The sequence below is a fragment of the Leuresthes tenuis genome, unplaced genomic scaffold, assembly GCF_036924035.1.
Source record: "Leuresthes tenuis unplaced genomic scaffold, fLeuTen1.0.hap1 SCAF_7, whole genome shotgun sequence".
Lineage (NCBI taxonomy): Eukaryota > Metazoa > Chordata > Actinopteri > Atheriniformes > Atherinopsidae > Leuresthes > Leuresthes tenuis.
Window position 1 is genome coordinate 3,139,108 of NW_027325361.1, and position 24,178 is coordinate 3,163,285.

Genomic DNA, 24,178 nt, shown 5'->3' on the forward strand with positions numbered 1-24,178 from the left:
ACGTCATGGAGGAGGTCAGAATTTCTCCACAGAGAAACGGCTGAAAAACAGAGCTGGACTGTCTGCCTCTGAAGGCAGATCAAACAGACAAGTTAAACTGTGCAGATAGTTTTTAGGCAGTGCGGTGCACAGACTGCTGTCAATCAAGGAGCCTCAAGCACCAGTATAGATGGTCATGGTGCTGAGCTGGTGTCATATTCTGCTGACACAGTGACCAGAGCATCAAGCCGAATCAGCTCTTGAGCATCCCTACAGATTAAATGAAGGATGAGGATCGGGAAAGAGAGAGATCTTAGCATTTCTTGGACAGTTGCTCTGCCAGCTGGGTGCAGACAAGCAGAGGACACAAGAAAAATAAAGTCTTACCTCATTTTTCCTATGACACCTTCCTAAGCCTGCAGCACTGGCACAATAAAGATAAAACAAGCGTCTGATAGCTTCTCCTCACTACTATGAGGCATGAAAAATTGCTATTTTGTTTGCACCAGCACCTGAATTATTTTCCTTGGATAGTATTTATGTTCTTTGTTTGACTTGAATAATGTGCATGCTGCTGATGGAAGGTAAGCGTAGAAAAGCCTCAACCTTAGAAGCGCGCTGAAGGGTTTAAGTGTAAATGTGCTCTAAGATTTTCAGTGCTGTCATCCAGCAAAACCGCTGTAAAAACACCACAAATTCCTTTTTCGTGTATGATTAGGCTGCTATCCACGGGATAAAGGTGCGATGATGACACACAGCCTTGAGTAGGAAGGAAGGAAGAGGCGTGAGGAGAAAGGCATGTATAGAAAACAGTGTTTTCATTAATAGAATTCATATAACTGACACAGATTAGGCTGTTTTATAGAGAACTGGGAGAAGTGTCCCAGAACTATCGACATAAATAGACAAACAGCATCCACTCCTCCTCAGCCTTTAACTCACTGATACAGGGACACTGGCTCCTGGCCTTTTCTCTGAGTGACTTGTCAGCAGCTTTGCAAGACAGAAACTTATCTTTTCAGGACACGACACGCACCAGCAGGCAATAAAAAAGAGCTTTTTGTCGACTGTAAACTCAATGTGAAACTGTCGAGCCTGTTTTATGAGAGTCCCTGGCCTCCTGGGACATTTCTGCCGATTCCCTTGCAGTCATTGTTGGCTTTATTTCGTAGCAAATAAGTGCGAAAGACACTTGAGTCAAGAAATAACGAGGTCATCGGGCAGTAAGAATATTCTGTCGCTGTACAGACTTTAGCTTGCCTCACATGTATTTCTGGGAATGTTGATCTGGTTTCATCCCAGCGAGGTTGTTCTGTCTGAGCCGTGCAGAGTTTCCTCCTGTTAACTGATAAGAAAAGCAGAGGAAATATTACACTGTGAGAAAGGTGATGCTGTCAGAGTTGAGTTAGGAGGACTGATTACCCAACCAGACGCTTAAATCATCATGCATCATTTTAGTGCGCCATTAGCCTGCACTTTGCACTCATATGCAATGTCTGTGTGGATGCTTCATCCTCCAGGTCATGGTAATACGGAGTGCTTAAGCATTACGACTTCTCATCTGAGAGACTTATTCAGTTCCCCCTGACTGGTGGAAAGCTTCAGGCTTATAAACTGTAGTTAAAACAATCTTTATCAAAGGGGTGAGGACTCAATGTGTGGACTTGAGTAAGCCAAGTAACCCAGAATGTAACAGGCAACATACAAACAGCAGAGAAGTCAGCACTGTAAGAGCTGAAAAACACTGTAATTTTCCTAAAATGCAGATTTAAGATGGTATATATCTCCAAACTTCAATTATGTGTTTAAAGGGGAACTCCGATATTTTTAAACCTTATTTCTGGCATGAAATACGTTCATCTACTCACTGAGAACAGTTTGGTGAAAGTCGGCGTCCTTCAGAAGATATTTAGATAACTGGAGATCCATATAACGGAGTGAACGGGGCTTAGAGGATGCAGCCTCTAAATAAGGCATTATCTGTCTTTATTTCACCAATACTTTAAGAAGAATGAATGAATGAACGTGTGCTATAGCTCTGTTAGCTCATAGCTGCTGTGTTGTTGTTATTGGAGGCTATCGGGGGCTGTGCTGAAGAGCAACAAAGGCATTGCTCCTCTGTTGGCATCAGTAAACATCATCTACAAGAACACCATCAGTTAGCATCGATTCGCGGTCTGTTTTTTAGCTGTTCCTCTCTCTGCTTCTGCATCCTCCTTTCCAGGAGCTCCTCTTCTTTATACTCTGGCTCAAAACGGTAAGAACGTCCATCGTACTCAAAGCCGTCGTCCAAATCTGATAAATATTCTAACATGTTGAACAAAACTATCAGCAGCAAACTCTGTGTGAAGTTAGCTGATTGTAAACAAGCTCGTACGTCAATGACGTCATCCAAGGTGACGCTTATGTAGAAAGATCCCTGAGCTCACCTGTTTCCCTGAAGGACAACAGCATGAAAGCTATTAGCTAACAGAGCTATAGCACACGTTCATTCATTCATTCTTCTTAAAGTATTGGTGAAATAAAGACAGATAATGCCTTATTTAGAGGCTGCATCCTCTAAGCCCCGTTCACTCCGTTATATGGATCTCCAGTTATCTAAATATCTTCAGAAGGACGCCGACTTTCACCAAACTGTTCTCGGTGAGCAGATGAACGTATTTCATGCCAGAAATAAGGTTTAAAAATACCGGAGTTCCCCTTTAATTTATCAAGATTGTTCGAGGTCCAGCTGACGGTGCTCCTGGCCTGTTTTACCCCATCGAGTCTTATCAATCATTTTAGAATTTCTGCTAGTTTTTATGCATTTGTTGTGGTTAAATATGACAGAGAACACGCTGTCCTTGAATGTGTTGGTTGCAAATTATGTGTAAATATGATCTGTTTGAGCAAATTGCTGAATTAAAGCTTTAGTTTAATTCAATAACTGCCGACTCTTGTGTTTATACCCAATTATAAAGGCGTATTTTATATAATCATCTGTGAATGAAGGATTTACAGCCACAGAAACACAAAAAAACACAAACCTCATCAGAACTCAGCACCGTCGGGTTGAGAATGTCCCTTCTGAGGCAAAGAGAAGATAAAAGGACACCAAACCTGCTTTTCAAACCTGTAAAAACCTGAACTCTGACCTTTGGTGGCAAAAAAACCGAAGAAGAGGCGTAAAGAAACGGATATTCCACACGTGATGGGAGTGTCTCAGACAGCCTGAGCACAACATCCTGGGGATTAATTCTCATTCTCAGACCAAAACCACAAGAGCCTGACATGAGGGCCAAGAAGAGCCACAGAGTTTATTTGGCTTCTGTTCGTAGGACTCAACTGTTCTAGATAAATATCAGAAATGTTCAGAGCAGAAGACACATGAAGTTTCACATTTTTTAGCCTCTCACGTTCAGGCTGAAGCACAACCTGCGGCTGCTTTTTAAATGTTGTTTAAAAAGCGTTCAGTGACTGGACCAGAGGGCTGACGCTCAGAATCCATGCGTGTTGCGCCGTTTACGATTTTCTTTGCTGACTTTGAACGTCACGTGACTCAGTCTGAATTACAGCGATGCTCTGTTTTTTAAATTGGCAATTTAACAGGGTTTAAAGTCCCACAGTTTAATGCTTTCTGTCGGGTGTAAATGACTTCTTTGATGCTTTCCTGGTCTGAGTCGATCTCTGATCAGGCAGCTTGAAATAAAACTAACAGAGCTCTGAGTCTTGAAAGCGGCCACTGGGGCGAATTGCTGCACATAAAAGGCTTTGTGAGTTAATTTTGGTCATTAAGCACCATTAAAAAGTAACGAGGCGGCTGTTAGTTAGGCAAACAAGATGGGAAATGTAGGATACCTTGGACTTCAGCTGTGTTTCAGCACAGAACAGAGCATACAGGCAGCTTTTATGTTTTCTAAAACCCTCTGGAAGATTTCCCTTGAGTGTAAGATTATTGCAAATTTGAGGATCTTACAACCAGACCCTTATTTTTCCTTCTACCTGGGTATGAATTATTGATCGGCACCAATATATTTATAGTTGGATCCATATTGGGAAAGGGCAGCAGCAGCTAAGCAGCTACAATTTAATGGCACATGGATCCTAAATCCTGCAAAGTGTTTCCTTTTGCTGCTGAGGGTCTCAGGTTTGTTATAATTAGAGTTGAACAGCATCACAGAAAGGATCGTTGGGTACATTTTGTTTCACCGTTTCAGAACCTGTGAGACTGAATGTTACATGATGTTTGAAAGAAAGCAGAAGTCTGAGGCATTACAGAGTAGATCAGGAGAAGCAGCAGGTGGAGGAAGCATTAGAAATCACCTCCAGTCCCTCTGCAGCAGGCCTCTCAGGTCCTGGATCAGGATTTCTTCTTATTTTATTGTCTGAAAATGTTCCTGCCTTCACTCCAGCCGGATCCTCTCCACTGCTGTTTCTGTATAATGACTCTTCATGTTAACAGCGTGGTGCAACATTACAGACAGAGCTGCGAAAAAAGAAAGGCTTTTTCCCAAGAGCTCTTAATGAAGTTGTAAATCTGCAGCCGAGGCTGTCGGCGGTGAAGGAAGCCAGAGCCTGACAAACCCTTTGTGTTTTCCAGCATGGGTTTATGTCTGTTTGACAGTCTGAGAGCAGCTAGTGTAATCACAGCTGTAGGATTTCCTTTATCCGTCCTCATCTGTCTTTGGTTCCCTTTCTGTCTGACTCTCCCCCCTCTTATATAAACAGTCTTTCCTGGTTTCTCCTCATCAGTCAGTGGATGCAGCAGCAGTCTGTAAGGTAGAGGCTTCAGCCCCTTCACACACCAGTTTTGGGGTGTTTCTTTGGCCTTTTTTAACTATTTTAGCACCAGTTTGAATCATGACTCTGCTCCTTTCTGTGTTTTCTCTCTTCTCCTCGGCTAAAAGAATGAAAGAATCAGAATAATTGATGCATTTTGTGCAGGAAACAGGATTGAATATGCAGGCAAGCTCAGAAACAAGCGTTCACTTCCTGCCTTCAGGCTCCGTTATGGTTGTCATGGATACGTTTTAGAGTTTCCTCCCCTAATCCTTGGGACTGTACCCACTCTTGTATCCTACATGGGTTTTCAGTGCCCCCCGGGAGTAGTTGACATCCAATCTCCCCAGCTGTTTGGGCTCACCGTGCTGTGACATTCTTGGAGTTCTCGCAGTCGGCTCCAGGCGTTTTTCTGTAATTACAGGTCAAGCTATTCCGTAAAAGAAAAATCCGTTTTGCCCAGAGGGACTCTTTCGTTGGCTTTTTATATTTTTCGGTGGCTTATTGGAAGTGTTTTTAAAGCTGCGTGACAACAGGGAGTGAAACTTTTCCAGCCCACTTCAAAGCTTATTCCCACACATTCAGCTGTCAGAGTCTAATTTTCCTTCCTGAACCCGATTGCTTTGAAAGAAACAGTAAATCTTGTGCTCTGGTCCCGGTTTGGCCTGTTTATTCGGTAACCAGGTCATAAGGGTGATGTTAGCAGAGCTGTAAAACTAACGGCACTTATTTCATGATTGCTTAGCTTCCTTTTTGTGGTCGTTCTGTGAACTGTAAATACTTTTATGACGTGGTTGTAATGTGTTAAACCTTCCTTGGGTTGAGTTTGGGATGGACAGGATAGTAATTAGTGATGTTCCTTATAGGAAAGGGATGGGGGTGACTTCATAAAGCTGCGTTTCCCATCTGTGTTTTGTCTTTATCTGCAGCTGACACTCTGTTTGTGTCTGGCTTCTCTGTCTGTTTCTCTGTAATTGGGATTATTTCCTGTGTCCACGGTGCTTAGAAGCCAAACCCGTCATCATTCTTCCTCTCTGTTACTCCTGAGTGCTAAATTATCTTATTCCAGATACTAAATCGCCTCAGTTTGCCCGACAACACTGACGGCTTCAAAGGCACCGCCACAATCCTGTTAAACATGCTTTGCTTCACAGCTGAACAGTTATCTCAAGTGTTTCATCAGAACTCTCAGAGCGAGAGGAAAAAAGGTGTTTTTGCTTCAGCAGAAAGGAGCCTTTATGTGACCGATTCCTTATTTCTGTCCTTCACACATCATCTATAACGTCTAACCCACTCCCAGTTGGACTTTGTGACACCACATGAGCTGGAAACATGGCAAAGTTCTGCTGTTTAACCTGAACTGATCTAAAGTTGTCATGAAAAACCCTTTGAGAAAGGACAGGCACTTTCCAGGTGAGTGGACGAAGGATCGCCATCACAGACCGAGGAAATGTTACAAAAGAGGCTGATTTAGTGAAGAAAAGGACAGTGGATCACCAGAAAAGACAAAAGCTCTGGATCGGGGTCATTTACCTGGCCTGTAGCCCTCCTCACAGGACCCAAAGGGTCCAAGGAGGATCCTCCCAGAGGTCAATCTGCTCCCAGCTGGATGGAATCTGTGGCTCATCAGTGTCCATTAACTCACAAAGATGATGCCGTATAGCTGTCAGCATAGATCATTTCCTCTGAATAACCTAAAAGAGCCATTTCTGACAGGCCATCAGTCAAATATTCCTCCCATGCACGTGCGCACATATCCACAGAAGGTATCTCACAGATTCCTTACGGTGGGTCCAACCTCGATGACAGATCCGGTCACGCTGAGGCACCTTTTCCTCCCACCTTTTCCTCCCACTGTTCACGTATATTTCCTCCTCCAGAGAAAGCCGAGCTGAACCAAACAGAAGTGAGACTGAGTCAAACATCATGTTCACTCCAGCTCACGTGTGGAAGTGAAACAACCTTTGCTCTGATGCAGCTTCATTCTTTCCCCTGAAGGTCTCAGTGATGCTCTTAGAGGGTTATTTGTTGCTGTGCATCGCACCTCTTTATGTTTTAAGACCCACTTTGGGCTCCAGCCGAAGTGCCTGCTCTTTATTCCCTGTAATCACTGACTTTTTGGCAGGAAATGAAAGGATTAGTCATTTAAATTCGGATGGTTTCTGCAGTGGTTCCCTTGGATTCCATCATTATCCTCCACCATCAGTGACACTAACCATGTATTCTTGCTTTTGTGTGAATAAAAACATCTTTTTGACCGTTTCAGTGATGGATCAGAAGTAATTTACACAGGTTACTCAAGCTTTGAGACAATCAGGCTGCTTCCTGCCTTAGATGAAATGGAACCGAGTCCCAAAGCTCATTACTGCCGGAGTAGATCATTTCAGGACTGCTGATCTACATTTTCTGTCAGCATCTCATTCCACACTGATGCAACTGATCAGCATCGCCACATTTTGAATTCAGACTGTTGTTTTGATGATGGTCTGTTCTCCGAGGCATTTTGGTCCTGTTTCTCATTCATTAATGATTTCGCTGAATCCTCAGCTGCAACTTTTCTCAGAACAGAAAAGTTTATTCACTCAAAAGAAGGTTTTTTTTAATTGATTTTGATTTATATTACTGTATATAGCAAAGGTCAAATTCTTTGATATTTTTCATCCAGTAACCACATCTTTTCTCTTTCATGCTGGGTTCAGGCTTCAGAGGAGGCTTCACTGCTGGTGTCCAGCCCCAGGATGCTGCTCCCGGCCGCGGGCACGCTGCCGCCCGGCGCCCCCTTGTCTGTCCACCACCAGATCCAACTGCTCCAGCAGCAGCTGCAGCAGCAACAGCAGCAGACACAAGTGGCTGTAGCTCAGGTACGTTTTATTTTCATCCAGAAAGACTGAACAGGAGACTGAAGAGTTCGTCCTGGTACTTTAAAGAGTTACTCAATTACCTTTCAGCAGCTACTTATAACCTAAGAATCATTACCATAATGAGTGGTGCTTAAAGCTGGAGTGTTCTGCATGTTGCCTCAGGAACTGTTGGTCTTATACAGTTAATTTAAGGTCACTAGAACAATGAGTTTCATGCTCATTAATGTGCAGCCTTGTCTGTTTGGCATCCTAGAGCAGCTCAGCATATTATATTTACTGTCCTACAGTTTTTGCTTGAAGCTATCTACAGATTGACTGACCAAGCTGTCAAGATTATAGCTAGTAGTCTTCAGGAATAGTTCTCCAGGCTTCTTGAAGGACATCCCAAAGCTCTTCTTTGGATGTGGGCTGCCTTTTGTTCCGTTCTCTGTCAGATGATCCCACACTGCTTCAATAATGTTGAGGTCCGGGCTCTGGGGAGGATTCATCCCTCCATAAGACCTGTTGCCACTGATTTTCAGTCCACTTCTTGTGTCATTTGGCACAGCTCAGCCTTTTCTCCCTGTTTCCCTTCCTTAAGAACGGCTTCTTGACAGCCACCCTTCCATGGAGACCATTTCTGATGAGGCTTGGGCCAACAGTAGATGGATCAGCTGAAGGTCCAGATGCATCTCTCAGGTCCTGTCAGGTCACAGCTGGATTTTTTCCTCTTTCTTAAGGACATCACTTTCAGATCCTGTTCATCTGCTGTAGATAGTTTTTTAGGCCTGACACTTCTTCTTTTGTCCTCCACTTGTCCAGTTTCCTCAAATGTTTTAAGGACCCACTGCACACCATGCTGAGATATGCCAAGTTTTCAGCTAATAGCTCTTTGGGAATCACCTTGTTGCTGCAGAAATCCTATTTTCTGTCTGTCAAACTGTGTTTTCTTTGCTGTTTTTCATAGATGCAGCTAAAGAAATGGGAACAAATGATGTGTCTTTGTGACAAAGTGCCTAAAGATCCAGTTTAAAATGGCTTCTTTGCTAAGTTGTCTGTTCTGTGTCGACACAACACTGGTTCATCCCTTGAGTTAGGAGCCTTTTTTCTGCCTGAATGCTTCATAGCTCAGAGTTAAGTGGCTTAAATAAAAAAGAACTGGACTCAAAATGAGTGAAAAAGCAGCGAATGTCCAAAGAAAAACTTTGAAAGACCTTCAGAAAACCTGGAGAACCAGGACCACTTTAAAGATTAGAAGAAAGTCTGGCTCACTGAAGGCTAAGAAGAACAGAGGGTGTCTCACACCAGTTGAACCGGAGAGGAAAGATAGTTTAAGATTTGCTTAAACCTTGCTGTGCCACGCCGTCCTCTGTCATGACGCCATGAAGAAATGATTGAGCTAGTTTATTTTCTGTGCTTTGAAGACCTGTTGGTGCCAGATGTAGAGGCAGAGAGCACTGTGCCGCTCTCCCAGGTGCACCGACCCACAAGAAGCTTTAATGTTGTTTATCAAGGTAAAGGCAGTCAGGTAAGGCTCTGGAAAGGGATATGTCGGCCGCAGACATATATCACAGAGGGAGCGGGGGCTCGGGAACACGAAGGCTGTTGGCTTATGAGCTGGATCAGAAAATACATCTTCTTCTAGTTTGTCAGGCCTTGGGTTTAGAAACTGCTGCTTCATAACTCAACAAACCTGATGTCTCACGCCTTCCAGAGAGGGCTGTGGGAGTCGTACCTGAAAGACTGCTGCCACAGCTGAGCGCTCACACGGTCAGATTGATCATGCTCACACATAAATGTCATTAATTATGCAGCGAGGAAGCCAGAGGTCGCCGCTCATGTAAAAATCTTAACGAGTCAGAGCTTTGGCACATGAAAGGAGGTTTTTCACTTCCTTTTTAATGTTGCAAATGAGTGTGTCCGTGCTGAGGTTTTCCTCTCTTTCCATTTAAGAAATGGTCTCCAGCTGACTGAGCTGCTCTCCCAGTTCACATCAACATTGGTCTCTGCTTCCTCTCCAGTTCTGATTTCCTGGCTATTTTTCCCTCTTTCGTCCTAAACAAGGTCATCCAACGCAGAACGGTGGGCTGCCCGGTGATGTGGGCGGCCTCTCTCTGTGGGTGAGTGTGAGCTAGCTTGTCTGATTCGTCTCTGCGGGGCCCTGTGATGGACAGGTGACCTGTCCAGGGCGTCCCTGCCTCCCGCTGAATGGCAGCTGGGATGGGCTCCAGCTGCCCTACAGAAAATGGATGGATTCAGTGGCTAAAGAAGTCTGCTACGGGCCCTAATGCAAAATAATTTTAGCGGGCCCTATAATTACGTTAGTAGGAGTGTGACGACACGCTTAAACTTTTAAACCTTCTGATATTTGGAGAGAAGCTGAGCAGATGCAGCTTGATGTGACAGCAGAGCATCCTCAGCTGTGTTTCTCAGGGAAGAGACTGAACCTGGAGCTGCTTCAGGGGCTTTATTACCTGAAAGATGTTGTGTCTTTGAACTCCTGTGGTGTGTTGGGGACACATCTGTCACATCTGGACATACAGTAGCAAGGGAAGTCCAGGCAGCATCTTTACTCAGCCAGGCAGTGCTCTCACAGCTACCAGAGATGAGGACAATGAGCACGTAGGCTGTTACATCATCATATTTTTTGGTGTTTTTGTGATGTTTTCAGAGTCGAGACACTTATTTATTTTTAAATCTGAAGAGGAGAAACCAGCTACTTCAGTCTACTGAAGCTAATCACATGAGGATGCAATTATTAATGACCAGAATTAAAAATTTAGGGCTGTTTGTTGCAAAGAATAAGTATCTGTGGCATCAAACTGCCTCTGAGAGGTGGGAGCAAACTTGCCCGAGGCCTCTTCTCTGTGGCATTAATAAGGAAGCAGAGCTCACTGTGGCACTGAAGGTCAACACTGGGGAAGAAATGAAAAAACACTGATTAGTTCAGCTTACATTGTACACATTATTGATGTAGATCCTAAAGAAGAGAGGGAGTACGTGGTTTACGTTAGGGCTGAGCAATTTTATCGATACTGCGATATATATCGATATTTTGTTTCCTGAGAAAGTATCGATTTGTTGTTGGTTTTTTTTTTAAAGCAAACTTTATTGAAAAGTCAGAAGTTACAATAAGTGAAACAGAACATTAACATAATACTAAACAATTCCAGGATGGTCACATTAAACAAAACAGTGATAAATTAGCTCATAAAAATGTTACATCACTGACTTTTTGGCAGGAAATGCATATCTCAGTGGTTTTGAAGGCTTTTCTGTTTATAGAATGTAGGATTGTTGTAATTTATTGTTTGAGCTCCTTCTCAAAAATTAAAAAAGATGGTTTGTGATTAGATCATTTGGATTTGTGTTTATGGTATTTAGCAAGTAAAACAAGCAGGTTGATGATGTAATATTACGTTAGGGCTGAGCAATTTTATCGATACTGCGATATATTTTTATATATATATTTATTTTATTTATTTATATTTATTTTATTTATAAAAATATTTATATTTATATATTTATATATATATTTATTTATTTTTTAGCAAACTTTATTGAAAAGTCAGACGTTACAATTAGTGAAAACACAGAACATTAACATAATACAAAACAATTCCAGGATGGTCACATTATATAACATTTTTATGAACTAATTTATCACTGTTTTGTATAAAGTGCATAACTCAGTGGTTTTGATGGCTTTTCTGTTTATAGAATGTAGGATTGTTGTAATTTATTGTTTGAGCTCCTTCTCAAAATTGAAAAAAGATGGTTTGTGATTAGAGAATTTGGATTTGTGTTTATGGTATTTAGCAAGTAAAACAAGCAGGTTGATGATGTAATATTCACAACATAAACATGAGTCTGCCTACGCTGAAGACACGTTTGTGACATGTTTGTTTGTTTCCGTTTGTCTGGTGGTGTTGTCCTTCCGGTTCAAAGGTCGGACCAACAGTCAAATCAAACTGTCCCTTTAAAAGCTTTCAGAAAATGATGTGTATTAAATCGTATTGAATCGAATCAAATAAAATCTTATCGTATTGTGAGATCAGAGTATCGCTACAGCCCTAAACACCATGTATTTGTTTTCTTATACTGATTCAGACCAAATGCTCATCCTGGCTTCTGCCTACGTTTCACACTGGAAGATGGAAAGATGCTGTTGATTCTTTGGGGTTTGCAGATATAATGATCTTGTTTCTTCTCCACTGATTGTTGCAGAGACGCTAGCTTGAGTGCAATATGTTGCCATATCATAGCAAAGCAACTATTTGGAACTGTGACAATGACATAAAGCCAGATAAATCAGTGCAACATTAGTTAGACTGAGCAGAAACACCCGTTAGCCACTGACATTACTAACAGTAAGTTTGTCTTTAAAAAGGAGCAGCCGGTGATTTTTAAATGTTGATTTTTGCATGTTTCACAACCTTTGGAAATCCATCCAAATTTATTTACAGCTTCTATGAACCAAACTCATATTTTCTTTAAAGAAGTTAAAACAGTTGTTTCGCTACTCCTTTGTTGAGTTTTATTTATTTTACAGTTCCGACTCCATTGCTTTGTGTCTAACATTAAAGCTCATCTAGAAACAGAAAATCTATGTAATAATTAGTACAACTATGATTGTTTTCAGGGGGCGACTGCAGCTCAGGAGGAAGAGAAGTTCAGCACCCCAAGACCATAAAATTCTGCGACACTGATTGGTCCAATATTTATTTATTTACCCTGGCAACAGTACATGATTGGCTGTTGCGCTGCACTGCTGTTTTGGGCAGGACACTGAACCCCACGTTGCCTACCGATGCATCCATCAGTGTATGAATGTGTGTGAATGAGTAGAAAGGACGTAGTTATAGACTAAGATGTGCTGTATGGGTGCGAGTGAATGGGTGAATGTGGCATGTAGTGTTGAAGCACTTTGAGTGGTCAGTTAGTTGAGTCCATTTACACTTTTCATTAGTGTTGAATAATGAAAATGAAGCCATTTTTTCATGATCTTAGTTGTAAAACACTGGTCCTTTCAAGAGTTGAACTGTTTTTTTATTTCACAGAGAAACTAATGGTTTGATTGAGTTTAAAATCAGCAGTTATTTTGCAGAAATGTAATTTCCGTCTGTCCTCTGTGGATCTTAGCTGCTTAATTTCACCAGCTGCTTTGCAAAGTGATGTTTGAAAGCAGTGAAGTAAAGTGTTTGTCCCTGCTTATTATGGGATGAATTACCACATGGGGTGAAGAGGGGATACTTTGCGGCGCTACTTGGGAGCTGGAAAAATGTTGTTGTTGAACCCCGCTGATGAGACCAAGCAGAGGTCAAAGTAAATTGAGCTAAATTAGCGAGCTGGCTAACATTAATCACTGCTCACTCCAAATGAAGTCATGAAATTAGCTGCTTTATGGAATCTGACCCCTCTGTGTGTCGTTTTTATTCCCCACCTGATGATATTTCATTCCCTAGTTGCGTCTTCTACTTCACTTTTCCCAACACAACCTCCTTTTTTTCCACCGTTCTTGAGTTACTCTTGGCCTGTGAAAGCTGCTGTTGCAATTACTCTGCAGCCTCTCCGGAAACGTCCAGGTTTCTTTCAACTCTTCTTCTCTATCCTCTACTTTCTTGCTCCCTACCTTTCAGGACAGCCCTGGTTCAGGAGGAGGAGTCATTCACCAGTCCGATACTCCAGTCCTTCCACCTTTCAATAATACACGAATCGCTGCTCCTTTCTCCTTTTTGTTTCCGTTTCCGTCTCTTTCCACACACATTACAAGAGCCTTTCTAAAGGTTTCCTCATCATTGCACCAGCAAAATGATCATTTCCTTCCAAACAGAAGACACAATCGGAGGCGACAAGCCACTGGAGCGGTTTTAAACCCTTCAAGATAAAAGGGACCCGGCGTGGGCAGTGATGATAATTCTCTGTAAAGAGTTCATCAACCTGTGGAATCACAGTGTACAGCCAGTTGTAAATCCCTGAGACCAGGGGAAGCCACTGCTCTTTGGTCTGGTCTGAAAGGGAACTGGTATCAGTAAGCCTCATCTTCCAGGCTGGGAAGTTTCTACATCAGTGGTTGGCATTTGGACACCAGGTGCTCTGAGGCTGGGGTCAGGGGTTAAGTGGCCCTTCCTCTGTTTCTGTGGGCTTTCACTGCTCATTCCAACCTCAACTTTTCCCATTACAAACTTTCTGTAATGCAATTATTAATGGTGTCAAAAATGTGTCAAAGGCAGAAGCCTCCAATAAAAAGTGAGATTAGAAAGAATGGCACCAGACCAACCTTTATTCAGGCAGAGAGGCTCCCTGCAGCCGCTCAGAAAATCGATATTACAACAATACACAGATAGATGCAAATTGATTCCAACTGCACATCACATGAAACAAACATTAAAGGTAACTGAAAATGCATCAGAGGCAGCAGCAATCAATCATAGCACTGCAGCCAAATGTCTCCACAGCTGGAATGACTGAAAATATTCAGCCTCAACTCAGATTGAAGCAAAAACCGAATGATTTGTAGCTCGGATCGTAGCTCAAACCTCACCCCCCCTTCCTCTGTACTCTGAAAGGACACCTTCCCGACTCTCCTTCTCAGATGTGCTGCTAAATGTAGCATGAACGCACTTTTTCTTCTTATCGTGCACTTCCAGAACGCAGACGGTGCGCAGGTCCTGACTCTGCTGACGTCCAAAAACAAACGGAGGTGAAGATGCAGTTAAACCTGCAAAGAGAGGCGTTGTGAATGTAAATGTTTCTGCTCTCTGCAGGAGGAAAGATGAAGGGAACACCTCCGAGTCTGTTGTGAGAGCAGATGAAAATTGCTCCTTGGGTGCTGTTCTCCGGGGAAATAGTTTTGAACAATGAAAGCCATGAAAAGGCAGAGAGATGCGCTGCCTAATTACAGCTTTAACGAGTCCTTTCAGGCGCTGGAAGCTCCTTCAGTTTCAGGACACTCTGATAAAAGGGGTTGCTGCAGGTTTACTACCCAGGGACCCCCTCTTTGAAGCACAAGTGGTGCTCCTTTTAATTGGCTTTTTGTCTGTGCTTCTTCTTTTCGTGACACTTTATTTCTTGCAGGATGTGATCTGAACATGCACCGTAATGAAGTTTTAACTGCTTTCTGATGGTGTGCATTCTTCATTTGTGTAGCATTTTCACTGTATTCCTTTGATATGCTCGTCTATTTGCTCTTTTTTTTACAATTTCGACCAGATAACACTGAAGGTTTGTGCTTAATCCACTCTTTGAGAACGCTTGTAGTGCCAGAATAGTCCTGAGCTGCAGCATGAGGACGTTTTTGTTTAGTTTTTGTTTCTTTAACAGGCGGTCACAAAAAATAAAATCAAATAAATCAAATAAAAAGCTTCTCTGATTGTTGTTTGTGAATTAGCTCATCTTCCTGGGTAAGATATGACAATAGAAAGCAGATTAAAGGAAGCACAGGTTGGAAATAATCAGGAGTTCTTTATCTTTTCATCTTATTTGTATCAGTCAAACTTTGCAGAAGTTATCCTTCAGAATGAAGCACTTTTTTCTTGCTTTAAAATGCCGCTCGGTCTGATCTTGTTCTTGTTTGTTGGAATTATTCGGCGTCCTTTCAGGAGCAGCAGCAGCAGCTCACTGAGACAAACAGCATTGGGACTAATTTGACAGGCCTCTGTATAAACCTGTCGGAGTGGCTGATCTGCAGTAATGCAGCATATATCAGAGACGAGCTCCTCTCTCCCACAGCTCAGGACGGATCCTGTTCGGTGTCATTTACACCCCCGAAGCCATCATCAGGGCGTCGGTCTTTAGAAATTAGGTCTGCAGAGGTCAGAACATCATCTGGAATCAGCTTTATTTGCTGCTAAGTACAAAGATGATGGAAGTGGAAGACTATCTTCCTCAAACTTTGTTTTTCTGTCTGGTTGGAGGAGGAGGATGGAGGAGGAGAAATGGAGGTGGAATAGAAGAGGAGGTGGAGGAATGGAGATGATGGAGGAGGTGGAATGGAGGTGGAAGTGGAATAGAAGGGGAGAAGGAGAAGGATGGAGGAGGAATTAAGGAGGAGGAATGGAGGTGGAGGAATGGAGGAGGAGGATGATGATGGAGGAGGTGGAAGTGGAATAGAAGAGGAGGAGGAATAGAGGAGGAGAAATGGAGGTGGAGGAATAGAGGTGGAAGTGGAATAGAAGAGGAGGAGGAGGAATGGAGGAGGAGAAATGGAGGTGGAATAGAAGAGGAGGAGGAGGAGGAATGGAGGAGGAGAAATTGAGGAGAAGGAGGAGGATAGAGGAGGAATGGAGGAGAAGTAGCAGGATAGAGGAGGAGGAAAGGAGGAGGAGGAATGGATGAGAAGTAGGAGGATAGAGGAGGAGGAATGGAGATGATGGAGGAGGAGGAAGTGGAATAGAAGAGGAGAAGGAGGAATGGAGATGATGGAGGAGGAGGAAGACAGCCTGTGCAATCTGACTCCATCTCTTCACTCCTCCTGCTCCTCATTAAAGTGAGGAGGGATGAAGTTTCACCCAAAAAAATCCTTTTTATACGACAGAAAAGAGGAAGAAGAGTGAAATTAGGAATGAAAAACAGGGTGAAAGATGAGAGACACTGAAGAAGCATTAAAAACACCAGATTAGGGATGGCTTTTGGTTGTCAGAAACCAGAAATACGAGCAGTTTAAGGAAGATGAACTTGTTTTATTAATGCCTCGTCGTGTATTTATAGTCAGTTCGATACTTCTGTGGATGAACTTGATATTCAGATCAAAAAGACTTGGAGAGTTACCTCGCCTGTCTCGTCCTGAAGTGATTAAAATCTCAGCACCTCAGCAGAAGTTGCTCATGAATCAATGTGAATGGGTCAAAGTGAACCGGAGGCCCCCGCTTTTTGTTTTGTCTCAGTCTTCACAGACAGATAACCGGACAGAGTTTGTGCTGGTCAACGGGTTCAGATGTGGGTTTTTTTTCCTTCCCCCAACTGCTTTTCTTCTAACTTAAATTTGAAATCTATTTCAGTCATGTGTCGGATTCAGTGAAACCCAGAAATGTTTGATAAACTGTCAGAATATTGACAGCTTTGTGTTGCCACATTAAAATGATGTGACACAGTCAGAGGGTCCACATGATGAGATTAACTGGATTACAGCTACAGTTGGGTTCTGCTCCTTATCTGAGGGTAATTATCCTTGGATATATGGCGGCTTCACATCTCTGCACAACAACCCACAACAGCAAGCATGGGAAATGGACCAATGAATCCACCAGTATTCACTTCTACTGGGTCATAAGACACAATTTAAGAGGATCAACAACTCTAATGTTCTGCTTTTAAACCTAAATAGTCCAGCATGAGTTTTAGCTTCTCTTTATTAGCTACATTAACTGTCAGAGGGTCTACATGATGAGATTAACTGGATTATAGCTACAGTTGGGTTCTGCTCCTTATCTGAGGGTAATTATCCTTGGATATATGCCGGTGAATGAATGGAATCACTGGCACAAAGCAGGTCATACCCCGGTACCGTAGGTGGCGCTGTCCCCATTTCAGCTATCGCTAATAGAGCCACTTCCTGTTGAAGCATGTCATACCCCGGTACGATTTTGTGTCTTCTCCCGTCCTGCAGGAGAAAACACGTAATTTTATAGGCTGTTAATAAAGAGATTCATGGACAATTGAGACTTGGTTAATCTTTGTGCTGTAAAGACCTTCTTTGAGCTTTTATTGACATCCTGTCGCTAGGCTACATCCCGCAGTGTTTTGGGTTTTTTAGCCGCCCGCTCCCGCAAGATTTGAGTTGGGTCCCAATCCCAATGCAGCCCTCCAGTTTGTACCTTCTGGGCTCCTGTAAGAACGTGGTGGTCAGTCAGTGGGGTTACATGAGTGCCATCAGATCAGATTAATGGCTAAATTATGCTATTATGATGCAAGATTAACTGGATTATAGCTACAGTTCTGCTCCTTATCTGAGGGTAATTATCCTTGGATATATGGCGGTGAATGAATGGAATCACTGGCACAAAGCAGGTCATACCCCGGTACGATAGGTGGCGCAGGTCCAGGCAGCCCCATACCCATCTTGTGAACTATGCCGATGACTCAGTCCTCCTGTCTCTACTGTCAGAATCTTCACATCTCTGCAACCCCACAACAGCAAGCATGGGAAATGGACCAATGAATCCACCAGTATTCACTTCTACTGGGTCATAAGACACAATTTAAGAGGATCAACAACTCTAATGTTCTGCTTTTAAACCTAAATAGTGCAGCATGAGTTTTAGCTTCTCTTTATTAGCTACATTAACTGTCAGAGGGTCCACATGATGAGATTAACTGGATTACAGCTATAGTTCTGCTCCTTATCTGAGGGTAATTATCCTTGGATATATGGCGGTGAATGAATGGAATCACTGGCACAAAGCATGTCATACCCCGGTACCATAGGTGGCGCTGTCCCCATTTCAGCTATCGCTAATAGAGCCACTTCCTGTTGAAGCATGTCATACCCCGGTACGATTTTGTGTCTTCTCCCGTCCCGCAGGAGAAAACACGTAATTTTATAGGCTGTTAATAAAGAGATTCATGGACAATAGAGAAACTTCTCCAAATGTCAGACTTGCCTTCTTTGTCTTTGTGCTTAAAGACCTTCTTTGAGCTTCCTTTCCACATCATTTCTGAAGGTAGAACGGGACAGTCCAGCTCTGACGGCGTCCTTGTGGAACCATAAAGCAGAACAATCTGGACTGAGACTCATTCAGTGGGTCCACATGATGAAATTAACTGGATTATAGCTACAGTTGGGTTCTGCTCCTTATCTGAGGGTAATTATCCTTGGATATATGGCGGTGAATGAATGGAATCACTGGCACAAAGCATGTCATACCCCGGTACCATAGGTGGCGCTGTCCCCATTTCAGCTATCGCTAATAGAGCCACTTCCTGTTGGCGTCTTCACCACCAACAACAACAAACTCAGGCATTCAGAAAGATGGCGAACGCAGAGCGAGATGAAGCTGCGTCCCTCTCCATCTGTGATGAGCTGGTTATGGCACAGACGATGCACAACGGCGCATTCTCCATCGCGTTGTTTCTTTCTTTCTGACGACAACAACAGGAATATCGTCTCCTTCGACTTCCGGGTGACGATTGCGGGAAAAAATCTGGAGCATGCTCAGAACGCTCGATCCGATCCATCGAGTTATCTCGGGGTTTTAACCCGATCCGATCCGTTTTCTTGTCAGATTAAGGTGTCTCCATGAGCTGAATAACTCAGTCTTATTGTAATTTAGCCTTTAATCCGATCCGAAGGCACTCATGTAACCACAGAGTGATGTTATGATAGTTTTTACCAACACAAACTTGAAACTGAAGCACTCTCATGGCGCAGGATGCTGGAGCGTCCTTGGCATGTTCTTCTAATTACACAGTTTTGTGATTTTCTCTCTTACTCTGCTTGCTTTGGGGTTTTATTCCTCTCTTGACGTCTCTCACCACTGATGTCATGCAGCCAAAGTAACCAGCTCCATGCTGTCACAGCGAGCTGAAAAGAGGAACCTGGGAGTCATTACGTGTCAGTGACTCCTGCCTTTACATGAGACCCACAATGCACCGTGCTCTGAAAATACACAGCTGCGTTTGCACAAACTGCCCCCCCAGAAATGCCGTAAACACCTCCTCCGATGCACTATTAAGCTGAAAGAAATGTTGACTCTCAGAGCAGCCTCATAAATGTTTTACTGACAAGATGCTTAATGACCTGCTCAACAATGAGGAGCCCCTCCGGGCTGTCACTGTTCAACATGCCCCCCCATACTCCTGCAGCTTCTTTGAGTGGCTCCCTATTTCTTTGGCTTTTAGTCCGATGATATTTGGAACTGCTGGGTCCTGATTAAACTCCAGGGTTCGGCTTAATCAGATCATTGAGCGCTACAAAGCCTCTCCTGTCAGAAAATCATTAATATGAGCTTTTCTTTGACATTGAGCCTCTTCTGAACCATGCCTGAGAGTTGAGACTTTGAAGATTTCTCCTCTGAAACTGTTGAAAGCAGTTACGTGCTCCGGATCGGAGATGCCTGACTTGGGTGAGAGGCTGAACGGGGGGGAATTATTGAGTCAAAAGAGGGAGTCACTGGGAGTCTGAGTGTGCATTTGTGTGTTTGGACGCACTGACTGAATGGTGTCCTCTGTATAAATGATTCAAAGAGCAAAGGAAATTTTAGCCTTTCAGTCGTAAATTGAAATGGATTCTGCTTTAATCCTGCACACTGTGGCATTAAGGTTACATGAGGATCAGAGCTGCCACAGGAGCTCTGCTGGACCTCTATTAAAATTTTACAAAGGCAGAGAGATTTCAATAGAAAAGATGTTTTATCTATGGCTCGTCCCTTTGTCCGGGTGAATTTGCATTCAGGGTGTCTGTTAAAGTTTGGTTAAAGTTACTCAAAACTAATGAAATTGGGCAGCATGTGGTTGTTTGAGTGTTACTTTGAGTGTTCTTGTGTTTTTTCTATCTAACCTCATTGCAGTCCCTGTCAAAGCAGCCTCTTATATACTTGATTTACATAACGAATTAGCCCAACCCTCCATTAAGCAGACTTTCTTCCTGTTTGTACAGCAGTAATGCCTCAATCTTCAGCTGAGCTGTCCACACATTTCCAGAGTAAAATCCCACTAAATTCTAAATTAACTTTTTAAGACTCTTTGCATATCCTCCAAGAGAAGAAGTGAACATTAAAGTTGAATCAAGCTGTTTGCTGTTCATCTCCTACATCATCTTCTTCTTTACATACATTTCTGCAGCAACTATTACAGAGAGCTCATTTTATTTGTGGTATTTCAGTTTGTCGTTCTCTTAAAGGGGAACTCCGGTATTTTTAAACCTGGACCTTATTTTTGGCATGAAATACGTTCATCTACTCACCAAGAACAGTTTGGTTAAAGATATTTATTGCTCTGTTAGCTCATAGCTGCTGTGTTGTTGTTATTGGTGGCTATCGGGGGGCTTATAGAGGGCTTTCTACACACTCGTCTGCTGGGATGACGTCATCGCCGCTGCAGCACAGCTCATTCACTCCGGTAAGAACGTCCATCTTACTCAAAGTTGTCGTCCATGTCGTCAAAATCTGATAAATATCCTGCCATGTTGCACAAAACTATCAGCAGCAAACTCTGTGTGAAGTTAGCCGACTGTCACAGAGCACGGAGTGAATAAACTGTGCTGCAGGGGGGCGTGTCGATGACATCATCCCAGTAGAGAGTGTGTAGAAAGCCCTCTATAAGCCCCCCGATAGCCGCCAATAACAACAACACAGCAGCTATGAGCTAACAGAGCTATAGCACACGTTCATTCATTCATTCTTCTTAAAGTATTGGTGAAATAAAGACAGATAATGCCTTATTTAGAGGCTGCATCCTCTAAGCCCCGTTCACTCCCTTATATGGATATACGCAGATCTTAATTGTAAACAAGTACCTCAGATGGTCCAAAGTCAGTCCTCGAGGGCCGCTGTCCTGCAGGTTTTCCCTGCTTCAGCACGCCCGAAGGTATTTAAACAGATCCTACCTGACATTGTACTTCTTGATCTCTGATTATTAATCCGCTCTAACTGATGTCTGTCAGTGTCGTAAAATTGTATTTCTTATTTATTTTGACCTCTAACGCAGGTCCTCATAACATGGTGTGGTAAGAATGAAAGGTGTCAAGTTATTCCAAGGAGAAAATCAAGGTTTTTTCAAGGTAATTCAACAGGCCATCGACTGGGACTGAAAGACAAATTGGTACAAAGCACACACTGAACAGACATTTCCACAAGATGAAAGACTGATCTAATATTTATCAAACTCTAAACTTTGTCAGTTCTGTGCACAGGTGAAATGTTTGGGATGTGACCTTAAACAATCCCTGCGAGTTGGATTGATCTGTCTGATCGATTCTGACTGTGAAAACACGGTTCTGATTAATGAACATGCAGTTAAAACATGTGGTGATGGATCTGTGGCTGCCTCCCACTGAGCTGAATCCCCTCCTCCGGCTGCTCACACGTCACGGCCTGAACATTTACCTCTCATAGACGTTTTAAATGTGATCAGATAAAAGTGATAATGAATTGCACTGCAGTTAAACAACTGAAAGTCACAGTTTCTTTGTCATTTCGTCCCACGATCACGGTCCTGTTAAATAACACTTAGACTTAAGCCCAGCAGTTGTTCAATGAATGTAAATGTGAGTTAAATCCGTTCATATTGAAGTGGTTCCTTTTGTTGGAGTTAGAATTAGCTTTTGTGACATGGATAAATCAAGAAAACAACTAAATGTTTCCTCTGATGGAGGAAGAGGCTCAAGATTATTGTCTTAATTTAAAGTTTATTGGAGCTGAGACTCTGTACTCTGTAACACTGCAACATTATATCAAGCGTTGGTGGTTATCTGTGCGACCAGAGGAAGCAGCATGTGTTTTCAACTGCTACGAGTGTTATTCTGACTTCAGTTTTGTTGCTCAGCTCAGACTCTGTGGTCTCAGAGGCTCTTCTCAGACGTGGGATGTGTAACAAATGTGGCCTCATTAATCTGTTGAAGCTGCAGCATTCAGGCATACATGCAACTGGTAGAAAAACAAGTTGGAAATGGTTGGAAACGGATAACCCTGACTCCTAACTTTACTGACAAAAACAAGAACAACGCAGCAGAGTTTGGCTCTGGCCTGCAGTTGGAGTGGTGCTTGGTGTGTCTGGAGGATTTAAACCATGCCTGATTCAACAACTATCCCTGTTTGCATCCTCCGCCGCAGGTCCATCTCTTGAGGGACCAGCTGAGTGCCGAGGCCACGGCTCGGCTGGAGGCCCAGGCTCGAGTCCACCAGCTGCTGCTGCAGAACAAAGACCTGCTGCAGCACATCTCCCTGCTGGTGAAACAGATCCAGGAGCTGGAAACCAAGATGTCTGGACCAAATTCCAGTAAGTTGATTAGTGACTTCAAAATGCATAAACATAAACAAAAGATGGTCTTCAAGCTATCCAGCGGCCTCTGTAGTTCCACCCCACAGTAACACGGGTCAAAGTGTCAGAGCAAAAGCTGTTTTCACTCAATCAAAGCACAGAAAACATCAAAAGAGTGACTGATAAAGGACACGTAACATGTTAGGACTGTAATAGACCCGTCTTTGCTGAGGTAACCCGCCTTGTTTATCAGGCACCACCAGTGCCTCTCCTGAGAAGATGGATGGAAAAACAGAGGAAATATCCAGCCATGAGTGTCCACTCATGCGTACAACAGACTTACAGAGTTAACACCAGTCCCAGACTTAATGGAATTCCTGCTTTAAAGCTTCTGAGTATTGATGTGCGACTGGATTGGTTATTAGAGTCCGTGCACATCCTGCAGCCGTCGGTCATCCCTGACCCAGTCTGTCACCTCCGTCTTTCTCCCCTCAGCTTCACACATTTTTAAGCTGCTTCTTCGACTGTTCAGACAATCTTCTCAGCCCAGCCAGCCCTCCAAATGTCACCCTGTTGGAATCAATCTTTATTCTTATCAGCAAACATTTGAGCAACACGGTGGAGAAAAATCTTTTCTCTCTGCCGTCTCTGAGTTGGACTTTAAATGCTTTTCTATGGACACACAGTAATTGAGAGATAAGGACTGACGACTTATTTTCACACTTACGTCTCTCGGCATACTTTGACTTCTCAAACAGAGTGAACGCTGCCTGCAGAGCGTTTTCAGATCATTGGAAATCATTCTCGGTTAGTAATAGATTAAAATGGATCATTTTTCTCACCAGTTGACGCAGAGTGCATGGCAGGGACAGACTTTGGGAGTGTTTGTTTCATTTTGGTTCAAAATAAACCATATTCTCGTACACATTTCTGTTTGCATCTGTGCCTCAACAGGAGTTCTGTGCATGATTTAATCAACGAAGTAAGCCAGACACGTGTCCATGCAAGGTCTCACACGCGGTGGTGCATGTTGGAGTGAGAGCAGTGGTTCCCAACTGGTGGGTCGCGACCCAAAAGTGGGTCGCAGACCCGTTTTCAATGGGCCACCAGACTCTGACTGGTTAAAAAAAAATGTTCAGGAAAATGACAATGCTTTTACTTTGAAGGGCTCAGAATGCATGCTATTCACACTCCTAAACAGTAGGTGGCGACGATGCTAATGCTAATCGACTCCCGCCATTTCACAGATAGAAGAAAAGCTACGGTTTCATATCAGAGCGGTCATGGCTAAACGCAGAAACTGACTACATAAAATATGGATTTTCTTATATTGAGAACAAAAGAGGGGAACGACCTCGATGCACTTTCTGATTTTGAATTAAAATACATAAATAAAGGGAATTTTTCCTCTGCCGTCACACTCTTTTTTTTGCTTTTGTTTATCGTTAAACTATTGACACACTGTGATATTTTATTTCATGTCAGGTTCAAACTGCAACATGTTTTCATTAAAGAAATTTGAGATGTAAAAAGTTTTCCTGGGTTGCAGCTCGTCTATAACATGATGGTGGGTCCTGAAGCCAGACCGGTTGGGAACCACTGATCTAGAGTATCTGGCTCCCAGGTTGATAAATCAGGAAACAGTCGGTCTGAATGAGATCCAGGCTGCTTTTGTTTGGCTTTTG

At 43.1% G+C, this 24,178-nt stretch overlaps 3 protein-coding genes across 3 annotated transcripts in view; 1 reads left to right on the top strand and 2 right to left on the bottom strand.

Annotated features, from left to right (window-relative positions):
* pycr3 (pyrroline-5-carboxylate reductase 3) overlaps positions 1 to 24,178 on the bottom strand; it is a 404,375-nt gene that overhangs the window by 304,864 nt on the left and 75,333 nt on the right. The window lies entirely within an intron of this gene.
* Positions 1 to 24,178, bottom strand: part of LOC140311520 (GDP-L-fucose synthase-like) — a 344,973-nt gene that overhangs the window by 231,123 nt on the left and 89,672 nt on the right. The gene's annotated exons all lie outside the window — the stretch shown is intronic.
* nos1apa (nitric oxide synthase 1 (neuronal) adaptor protein a) overlaps positions 1 to 24,178 on the top strand; it is a 166,905-nt gene that overhangs the window by 110,519 nt on the left and 32,208 nt on the right. The window contains exons 8-9 of the mRNA XM_072388897.1: positions 7,437 to 7,598; positions 22,346 to 22,511. Coding sequence (XP_072244998.1) covers positions 7,437 to 7,598; positions 22,346 to 22,511 — 328 coding nt within the window. The remainder of the gene's footprint in view (positions 1 to 7,436; positions 7,599 to 22,345; positions 22,512 to 24,178) is intronic.